The sequence below is a fragment of the Panthera pardus genome, unplaced genomic scaffold (genome assembly GCF_024362965.1).
Source record: "Panthera pardus isolate Hobbes unplaced genomic scaffold, ASM2436296v1 HiC_scaffold_17, whole genome shotgun sequence".
Classification (NCBI taxonomy): Eukaryota; Metazoa; Chordata; class Mammalia; order Carnivora; family Felidae; genus Panthera; species Panthera pardus.
In genome coordinates this window covers 148,557,903-148,569,049 of record NW_026526732.1, presented here as the reverse complement: position 1 = coordinate 148,569,049, position 11,147 = coordinate 148,557,903, and the positions used below count along the sequence as shown (strand labels likewise).

Here is an 11,147-nt window from a genome sequence, read left to right as displayed (position 1 = left end):
GATCTCAGGGTCATGAGTTTGAGCTCCACATTGGCCGTGGAGCCTACTTAAAAATAAAATGAAATAAAAATATGAAAAGTAAAATAAAAGATCAGGAAAAAGAAAAAAACAAAGTGATTGCAAGTGGGCAGCATATCATTATGTTAGTGCCTCTCTGATATTTTTTGTCCCCTGTCTTGTGCAAAGGGACTTTGTGTTTGTCTTTGCGAACACACAGGTGTAGGACACCAGGATCATATGGGCCATTAAGGGCTTCCACCTAACTCCAGAAAAAATGTCTAATACAGAATGCATAAAGACCAAATATTAAAGGTAATGATATTTGGTATTAAAATGATAAAGGTATTAAATGATACAAAGATAACTTCCAGATCCACATTTGACCCAAATTCTGGAATATAAATAATAACCAATATTTTAATTTGTTGCAATCCTCCCTTTCTCCTTTTTTTTCCTACTTCTTTTCCTTGAAACTATATGAAAGGGATGATTTTCACTCCATGTTTATTTGAGAAAAGCTTCTAAAGACATGTGAGCAGAAGGTGAATTCCAATGCAGGGGACACTATAAGGACTGCATACAGGGGGCCAGGAGAGAATGAAGGTAAGGTACTGCAGTCAGTACTGGGGTTTCCAGGTCAAGGACAGGATGGAGGGAGCTGTCAGGAAGCATGGGTTCTGCGGGGTCACTGAGGCCAAGGAAAACAAGATCCTGAGAAAGCACCGTGTTTGTGGAAGAAAAATGGGCCCTTTCCTGGTTAAAGAGATGCTTTCTACAGGACCACTGAACTAACTTTTAAAACAGCCAGATTCTTCCCCTAGCCAAGCCGGTAACCTTTTCACTCTCCAAAGAGGCTTGAAAAGAAGGTTCTTCCTGTAGTGTCAGCATCTCCACCTCAGCTCATGAGTCCTGCAGAAGACACAGCAGAGTATTGTTCCCAGACCGGCCTCCACAAGTAGCTTCTTCTCCCCTCTCTCAGGGCCTCATGTTAGAGCACTACAGTAAGAAGAAGAACATATTCTTTCTTAAGTATCCTTGATCTAAAGCTATTTGCAGTGCAGGCCTTTTAGTAAGTGGAGAGAAGAAGCTTCAGTTAATTGCCTGAGCAGAAGTCAGATCCAAAGTCTTTGACATTGTTTCTGTCTTTTCATCTCCACCATCTGTTCCAGGATAATCAACTCTATCCCTAAAGAGGGTCAAAAAGCATTACCTGTTGGCTGAAGTCCAGAGTGTCCTGGGAAAGAAAAGGGAAAACATACATTAACAGAGACACAGGTAAATCTGTCCCCACATACAAGGTCCCAACCCCAGACCCACCTACCACCACAACTCGCATCGCATGATGCCAGTGGGATCAGAAAGGGAGAGATGTGACCCGGGAAGTTTCTATCACACCAGTCTACTGTGGCTTCATTAGCTTTCATAGCTCTTCCTGATTTGGCCCAGGACCCCAACCCAAGATATCTGTCTTGTTAACCTCTTTCTTGTCTCTACAACCCATAATCTCTTATGCTGAAACACAGTAACCATGGACCCTTGCTGTCTGGATTTCTAGGAAATCTGAGGGCAAAGGGAGAAGGAAAGGCTTTACAAGGCCACTGGTCTACAGAGAGTTTATGCGATCAAAGCTGTATTTCTCTCCCACAAGGTCTATAGGGAGGCCCAGCTACCAACAGGTGCCTTACCTTTCTGATTCCGGAAGTAGATGAACAGCCCCACCACCAGGAAGAGCAGACCAAGAACAAAGCCCCCAATTCCACTCAGCATCTTGCTCTGTGCAGATTCAGACTGAGCCCCTGAGAGAAGAAGCAGTTTTAGTGATTTTACCCCAAATCCAACTTCTCTGACAGACACTCCAGGATTGAGAACTTCGAGAATGAGGAATGTAGCCTGCCCTGGAAGAAGGAGAATAAGTGGCAATTTCTAGGGGAAAAATATTTTTTTTTTAAATCCCATTGCGTAGATACAAAGTTTAGGTATTGAACTTTTTAAACATCACAGCTTTGACAAATCCACTACTTCAACATCTATGGATGAGGAGCCTGAGACTCCATGAAGTTCAAGTGCTTGTGCAGGGTGACAGAGCTAATAAAAGGCAGTGCCAAGACTGGATTCCCCTCTTGTCAGAAGGACCCTATACAATAGAGGATGTGCTTCTTCCTGGATCACAACGAACAACACACAGCAATGGTGCCAGAAGCACAAACTCAGCCCGAGGCAGGGGACTAGTGCCCAGCATCACAGGAGAACCATTACCCGTGAGCCATGGAAAGTCTCAAAACATGGACAACCTCGTTTCTGCAGCCAGGCATAACTATCTCCCCAAGGGTTGTAGGATCTGGAGACACAATCACAGAATATCTATAACCTATCAGAGGATTCTACCACAGGATATCACTTGGCTCATCCCAGTGACCTGTGCTAAAGAGAAGAGAACATGGAACAAATGAAAATATGGTGAAAGGAGAGAGAACCCTGGCACTCAGGGAAAGAAAAGTCCCCTCCCTGCTGGGTGAGGAACTTATGAGATCAGAAAGCTTCTCACTCCATTCCACGGTGAGAGGGCTCATGCGACTTGGATGTTCCACGTGGCAGGTGTAGACCTCTCCACTCTGAGGAACTGTTTCCAGCATCACCAGGGTCTGGAAGGTCCAGTCTCCATTACGGATCAGGCCTGTGGACACGACCCCAGTCTCCTCCTCCTGGCCGTTCCAGAACCACTTGACCTCAATGTGGCCTGGATAGAAACCATTCACGGAGCAGACCAGGAGGTTGTGGTGCTGCAGGGGCTGCGTCTTCGAGGGAAACACGGTCACTGTCGGCTCAACTAGAAGACAAGTGGTAGCGGGACTAAGTGAGGATGACAGAGTGAGTCTCCCTGGCTGGCTGCCCTCCTGCCTCCGGTCTCTGGTCCCAGGCTGCATCTCGTGCAGGCCTCCCTCAAAGCTGGCCACGTGGCCAAGTACCAGCCAGTATCATGAGTCTTGAATTCAATCCTGACAGTATGGGTCCATTAAGTTTGAGAGATGTTGAGGAAATTTGTGGGGTTTTTCATAGTGTGAAGTAGTTATTCCTTGTGGAATTCTTTGTTTACACATTTTGCAAGGGATATAGTGTCTCAATTAAAAGCATGATTTCTGGAGCAGGCTGACTGAGCTCAAATATAGGCTCTGCTCCTTATTGATTGATCCTAGAAGAATATTACATTCCTCTGCACCCCAGCTTTCTCCTCTATCGAAGGAGACAGTAATACTTACCTCTTACAGTTCTGTGAAGATTAATGCACCTAAAGTATGTAAAGTGATGATTGGAGTTTAGCCTTCAATATATGTTAAGTACTTATTACCCTGTTAAATTACAGAGAAAATATTATTTAAAGCAGTCTGGGTAAACTGGAGAACAGCTTGAGGTAGATAGGGAAATAGAGTATGAAACCCTGGAAATGCTCCACTCACACCTTACAACACCACACAAATGGTTCTCCCCCGGAAGCAGGAAAGACAGAGGTGATACTCTAGCCTATTTGTTTAATTGCAAGAACAGCGTGAGTCCTGAAAGAGAGGGAAAGGAACAAGAAAACTCATTGACATTAAAAAGTTCTCATAATTGCACTCAGATGATCCATCCTTCTTCTGTGCAGTATAAAAAAATTACTGTTATTGGAATTGTTATACCTTTATAATTGTCTCCCTTTGAAAGCTGACATTTGAGTTCAGGGTAGAGACTGAGACTATTTAACAGGTATCCTTAGTGCAGAGACAATCCCTTACACTACCAGCCTCAATAAATACTGCTTTTAAAAAGGAAAAATATGGGGGAAACATTTTTACAATACCATAAAATGGTAGATTTAGGTAGATGACAAACCTTTGCTAACAATTTTGTAGCATATTCATTAAATATAAATGTTTACATTCCTAGCATGAAAACTAATAAACAGTGTCAAAATATAAGCCACAGACTAGAGAAAATGCTGAATCGACTATCAGCAAAGCATTAATAATCTTATGCATAGAAAACACCTAAAATCACTGAGAAAAATACCAGAATCCCCGAGATAATAGTAGATAATTTTTACATCAGTAACAACAATTAGCCAATAGATATGTAAAAAAAAAATCCAAGGACCTTAAAAGCAAAGAAATATACATTAAAAATAAAAAAGATATAAAATTTCAACCGAGTATTTGCAATATTGGGAAAAAAAGATCTAACAAAGGGGAATGTGAGGTGAATTGTTACAACTATATTAAGAAATAATATGCAACTCCTTAAATACTTTCATCATTATAAAAACAGTAACATCAATACATTTAGTAACAAAATTATAATTAAGATACCTGGTTTCACAATCATTTCAAGAATGTAAGAATACATACTCTAAGAGAACAAAGAGCGGGAAGTTGAGACCTAAAAGAAGCCCCAGAAATATCAGGAGGGTTTGGGGAGCCTGGGTGGCTCAGTCAGTTAAGGGTCCCACTTGGCTCAGGTCATGATCTGGCAGTTTCTGGGTTCGAATCCCTGGGCAGGCTCTGGGCGACAGCTCAGAACCTGGAGCCTCCTTGGGATTCTGTACCTCCCTCTCTCTCTCTGCTCCTCCCCTGCTTGCACTTTTTCTATCTCACCCTCTGCTCTTCCCCCATTTCCACTCTGTCTTACTGGATCTCTCTCTCAAAAATTAAAATTAAAAAAAATAGAAATATCAGAGGGACCTCAGAAGTCCCCCCAAATCTTCAACGGTTAGTCTGGCCATTTTCCTCACTGCAGTGGTAGCACATACAGACACAGGCACACGTATTTCAGGGGCTTCAGAAAAAGAAGGGTGAGTGTCAGGAACAGAAGGTGACAGGCCTCCTCACATCTCCCCAATCTCTTAACTTTCCCCTCCCCTCCCCTCCCCTAAGCCTTCACCCCAACCAGGACACCCTCCACTTCCCTCCCCAGGTCTCCAACCACCTGCCCGGTGTGCCCTCCAGCTGGAGCTCCTCAGCCCCCCTCACCTCTGCCTCAGGGGCCACCAAGGATGCCCGATGTCCCCTCCTGTTGCCTCCCCCACACCCACTCTCTCCACACGCACTGCCCCCCCTTCCCACACACTCATTCTCTGTCCCCCTCACATCACAGGGCACCCCTCCCACACTGTCCCCACAGCCACACACGGACTCACCACATTGTCCCCACAGCCACACAAGGACACAACCACGCTGTCCCCACAGCCACACAAGGAAACACGACACTGTCCCCACAGTCACTCATGGACACAACCACGCCCTCCCCACAGTCACAAAACATGGTCCCCACAGCCACACACGGACTCACCACACTGTCCCCACCCCACAGACACAGCACACACTCCCCGACGTCGCACTCTCGCAGGGATCCCCGTGATGTGCTCTTGCTCAACACCCTGTAGGCTCACTGGGACCCAGTCTCTGTCTCACAGTCGCACACGCGCAGCCCCGGCCGCCCCAGCCCCCCTGCCCCGCTCACCTCGCCGCTGAAGCTCTCACCAATACCGTAGTTGTGTCTGCAGAACCGGTCCACCGCTGTCCGCTTCTGCTCCAGGACGTCCTTCTGCCCCTTCCAGTACTTGGCGCCTGGACGCCCCAGCTCTGATACCGCTCGGTACTCCCCAACTTCGTTGTCAAAGCGAGCTAACTCCTCCCGGTTATAGAAATATCTGGCCAGGAATCGCACCCGCTCCGTCCCGTTGGTGAAATGACACTCGAACTTCCACATGGTTAAGAAATGTGCTGTGGGGACAGGGCGACCCGGTCACCTGTGGGCTCCTGGAGGACACTGACGCTGCCACCCCTCGGGGCTCCACCCGCACCCCCAAACCACCAGCACCCAAGGCTCTTCTCTCCTCTGCCGGCGGGGGCGGAAGGAGGCGGGGAGGTGACCCCTCTTCTGGGAGCCTCTCAGGGTCACTGGGTTCCGGACTCAGAGGCGGACCTCCCATCCTGAGGATTTGCTCCTCACTGCCTCCTTTTGGAGACCTCCTCTCCACAGACACCCACCTCCCTCTTCGCCTCCCACAGCCCTTTCCTGGCATCACACAAGTCCCACCTGCGTCCCCCTCCCCCACCCCCACCCAACACTTGGTCTGGGCTGAGCTGGCTCAGGCCCCTGTGAACCCAGAGAAGGGAAACACCCCCACATCCCCTCCACTCTCGGGTTAAAATTTATGGAAAGTGATGGACAAAACCCAGCCAGGCAGGGCTTTATTTACCTGGGGGGAGAAATGTCACAAGACAAACCTGCAGTTCTAGAGCAGAGGATAACTGGACGATCCTTGTTTCCTTAGGGCGCCAGACAGGTGGTCTCAAGGGGGATGTTTAGGATGTGACAGGAAAGAGTAACTAGATGTGAACTAGTGGGCATGTGTGTGTTTGATAATTCAGGGAAAGGTAATACAATGTGCAAAATCTTGAAAGAATTGATGAACTTCCTCAACGAAATGGAAAAAGGGAGTTCACTGAAGCACAATGGGACAAAGGAAGGCAAAAGGTTAGACTGGAGAAATCACGTGGAGCTGGCAGTAAAAGCCTTACAGGTGATGTTGGGATTTTGACTTCATACTACACGTAATGGGAAACTACTGAAGAGTTTTAAGGACATTAAAACCATGACTGCACCACAGTTCCTCAAGTCCTTACCTGGAATTTTCAAACTCCAGAAACCTAGGAAACCAGGTCTTTTTACAAGTTTTGATGACAAACTCTTTTGCCAAATCTAACCTGATGAGATAAAGGGTCAAACATGTCAGACCTCTTATTGGTCAGTCAGTCACATGGGCTTCTGGAGTTTCAATATATAAACACACACACATCATAATATATGTACATACATGCATATACATACATATATACACACATATACATACATGACACATATACATACATGTATGTATATATTTTGATGTTTTATTTTCTGTTTAATTGAACTAAGAAAAATTTTTTATTCAAGTGGAATTGACATGAACATTTTAAAAATAGTTTAAAAATACCTGTGCCTTTAAATATGAGACAAATAAAAGGAGCTTTTGACATTATCAACAGAACAGAATGTAGCATTACTGCACAAGTTTGATACATTTTACAGAAAAATACTTGTGACAGTCACAATTGATGACTCATAAGGCAAGCTGTTGAAAGTTAACAGAGATGCTGATGATCAAGAAATCATGAAATCTTATAAAACTTTGCATAAGGCAAAGAATAAAAGATGAAGATCTTGAGCTTGCATTGACTGAGTGGACTCAGCGAGAAAGTGTTCAATCTATGAACTGTTGATATTATTATTTTTTTGTAATAAAATAGGCTAAACTACACCACAAAGACCTGAATTGGAAGGTAAGTGTGTGTATAAAGGGTAAGTCTAGAGGTTTTAGAAGCAGCAGAGTATAAACCAGTGTTTCCAACATCAGTACTCTTGACATTTTGCACGAGATATTTTTTGTGGGAAGCCTGTTCTGTACGTTGTAGATTGTTTACTAGCATCATTAGCCTCTACCTAGCAGATGTCAGAAAAAAGCCCCAAGTGACTGCCAAAAATGGCTCCAGACATTGCCAAATGTTCCCTGAAGTCCCAATATGAGAACCACTGTTACACCACTTGAAAAATCTGTGGTAAAAAAGCCAATGTTAATTCTATGTCAGCTGAGAATTACATTGAAAAATTTGCCAATGTTATATCTGATAAAAAACCTTGATACTGAACAAATTTATTTTGCTGGAAAAGAGGCTCTTCACTGAGACAAGATTCTGAAAAAAAGAATTCATACTGCCTAACAAGAGAGTATCAAAAGTTATTATGAATTCCAACCAAAAGATGATTGCTCTTGGGTGTGCTAATGATTCAAGCTTACCCAAATGAAAGTGGGCAGACACTAGAAAGCGCCAAAATCCAGGATGCCTGAAAGGGACAAATATTTTACTTGTGCATTAGTTTTCAAAAAAGATAATACGGATAACCAGATACATGTTTTATTTGGTTCAAAACCACTTTGTATCAATGGGCTTCGTTCATGAGAGGCAAGCTGGATTGGGAGAAACCTGGAAGTTAATTGTCCCTGTATAATTGTTCCACATACTGTACTCCTCAAATTCTTGTAAAAATTAAAGCTTTGGCTTCTAATACTCCCCCTGCCCCACCACCAAGTATGACATCTATGTTGCAATCTTTGAACAAGGAATTTCCTTATCCCATGAAGATCCAGTATAAAAACTTTTAAACTCTGTTCTTGATGCAGTTTACAGAGGCCTATGAATCCACATCTTCTGAAATAAGTTAATGGCTTGTGTTATGACAAAGCTAATGTTTAATAAACCAACCTGAAAAACTGCCTAGCAAGACTTTGGGCTACATCCGAGTTTGCAAATGAACTACCAGTTGAAGACATGAAAACTGTCATGTGATGAATGAGAAAATATTATATGACACTTCAATGTATGTAAAAGTTTATCTAAATAAGTCCAAGGAATAAGATGTACACTTGAGATGAGCACCAGGTAGCGTATAGAAGTGTGGAATCACTACACTGTGCATCTGAAACTAACATTACGCTGTATGCTAACCAAATGGAAGTTAAATAATAACTTTAAAAGATATTCTCTGCCTAAATGTATACCTATAATCGTAAACAATCAAACAAACAAATAAGTCAAAGGTGCTGATCCGAAAATACTGAGCACTGATGATGGGGTCACACGGGGCATTCCCTGAGTGATGGAAACATGGTAGTGGTGACTGAGAGCGCTCCCCAACTTGCTCCCTACACTCCAGCTTCTCCAGCCTTCCTTCTGTCCCTTGCACTCAGCAAACATCTTCCCGCACTTGACCTTTATCCTATTTTCTCCCCCTACAACTCTTGTCCTGTACATCCTTCATTTGGCTGGCTTCTGTCACCAGGCATATCTCAACTCAATGTCACTTCCTCAGGGAGAGCTCCCTACACACTTGAACTGAAGTCAGGCGTATCCAATTCTGTCTGTTTCACAACCAGGTGTATTATTTTTCAGCGTACTTATTGTTGTCACAATTTTTGTTGTTATTGTTAAATGTTTATCGGGCTTTCTCCTCTGTCATTACATAAAATCCATGATGGTAATGATCTTTAGCCTATTCAAATAGAATTCACTGAGCCCAGAACAGAGCCTAGTACATCATAGCTGCTCAGAGAAATGTCTGTGATACAATGGATGAACACAGGGCTCCGAGAATCAGTCATTGTGAGGATCCTGGAAAGCAAGAAGGGGCTCAGGTCCAACATTCTTTTACTCTGATGATACATTATATCCCCTCCACTTCCCGTGAGAAATTCACACAAACTACCTCCTTCTCCATCTACTGTTGGAAAAAATATCACAGGTAAGGAAAAGGTGATTTTAAGAAAAATCTCATTAAGTTTCAGCTCATCCTGTAGATCTGTGATAGTGCTGAGGTCTCTGTATACACGGGGGATTCACAGTAATGGTGACAACATGGCTCGGGAAAGAATAGGAACTGGAAGTGGAAACAACCCAACATGGCTATTAAGGAAAAACAGAAAACATGAGGAATAAACCTATGCCATCTGGGGACATCACCTCAGTCAGCCAATATATTCCCTTGACTTGCATATTGGCTTTCAGTCCTATGAAATGTAAACACCTTCACTCACTCTGTACTCTGCTCAGGGTAGATAGTTGGAACCATATGAAATTCCTGATGTTGCCTATTTTTGGGTTACAAAGCCATAATTGCATATAATTTATCCTATACTAGTTGAATCCCTTCCTGTGGGCTCAGGCCAGAGAACAGAAAGATGCAGGAGAAACAGACACCATAGAAATGTTCAACATAGATTCATAATGAAAAATTAACTTGTGCTATGTTCTCAGAAGATATCTTAAGTTCTTTAAGACTCCAAAGAACATCCCATACGTGCTTCTCATCTAAAATGTCATTTCAAGTACTAAGGATCTCTGCTGTACCTCCAGGGTGAGAAATAGAGATAAAACTAGCCCCAACTTTGGTCAGAGAACCTTCAGTCCAGGGATAAAGGCCTTGTAAACTTTGAGGTGCAGGAGAAAGGAAAGGAGATAATGGGAGAGAACCCTTGATACAGCCTCGCATATTACAGAGAGGCACCAACATAACTAATCCTGTGAAGACCTAACACATAGTCTTCTAGGAGACACCTTTCTAATTCCTTTTGACTCTCTGTCCAATTTTCTGAGAAACTTTCTTATTTCTAGCATAACTCAACATTATAAAGGGAACTGCTTGATGGGAATTAATTTGAAATCATTATTTCTGAATCTTCTCAAGACCCTGAGGGAATTAAACTCAAACCTGGAGAGTTTTGACTGGGGAAGAGTTGAGAAGAAATGGCCTCTATATGTGGAGGCCCCTTACACAGCTCTTATAGAGAGGGCAAGCATTCAGCCCCCTTTTGTTTTGGATAGAATTGGGGATCTATATGACAAAGGTGGGCCATCATTAAAGAAAATGTCACAATTTTCTAAGGCACATGGCATGGACACAGTGGCAAAACTAATTTCTTTCTTTCCCCCCACTCCATAATAGCTTACCACCCAGGAGTGCACTTACATGAAGTGTCCCTGGCCCAAGCCAGGGGAGGGCTTAGCACCATCAATATCAACATCAGAGCTATCAACCAGGAACCTCCCAGGAAACACAGACACACCATGCTGGAGAACAGGGAGGACAGGGGGCAGGGGAACAGGCAAGTCTCAGTCAGTGAGAACTAAGACCCTCCTTTAGCCCCCTCCTAAATAATACCAACCAAGGAATTTGTTTCTCTGCTCCTGGATTGGGTAACCTAGCTTTGACAACTAATCCGCATCACAGATGAACTGCATCATCAGTTGCTGGTCAGAGATTCAGAATCAAGAGCCTCTTCTGAAACTCTGACTTCCTTCATTGGAAGGATTATTTTAATTTAGTACTTAAAAGGTTTGATCCAATATATGTGAAACATTTGACTGGGACCCTATTGTAAGCCAGCTCTATGCTGAGCAGTGATGTGCACAAAAGTTTGAGTCTTTAGGAGTATTCATGCCTCTCCCGTGAAGACAGAATAGTTTTGACGATAGTTTGTGTGAGTGTTTTAGAAGCTGAGTGAGTGGAGGGAAGATGAT

General features: G+C 43.6%; 1 protein-coding gene across 2 annotated transcripts; it reads right to left on the bottom strand.

The window, feature by feature from the left end:
* Window positions 1-880: 880 nt before the first annotated feature.
* Window positions 881-10,744, bottom strand: LOC109260707 (DLA class II histocompatibility antigen, DR-1 beta chain-like). Of its 2 annotated transcripts, XM_053905164.1 has the most exons (6): window positions 10,597-10,744; window positions 5,491-5,753; window positions 5,098-5,104; window positions 2,546-2,827; window positions 1,686-1,796; window positions 917-1,234 (listed from the first exon to the last, which is right to left on the bottom strand). In XM_053905164.1, the coding sequence occupies exons 1-6, from the start codon at window positions 10,694-10,696 to the stop codon at window positions 1,197-1,199; spliced, it is 801 nt and encodes a 266-aa protein (XP_053761139.1). In that variant the 5' UTR covers window positions 10,697-10,744; the 3' UTR covers window positions 917-1,196. The 2 variants fall into 2 exon arrangements, with proteins under 2 accessions (XP_053761138.1, XP_053761139.1); XM_053905163.1 differs by lacking the exons at window positions 5,098-5,104; window positions 5,491-5,753; window positions 10,597-10,744 and adding an exon at window positions 881-909 and having other exon boundaries at window positions 1,211-1,234; window positions 2,417-4,877.
* Between the last annotated feature and the right edge of the window lie 403 nt (window positions 10,745-11,147).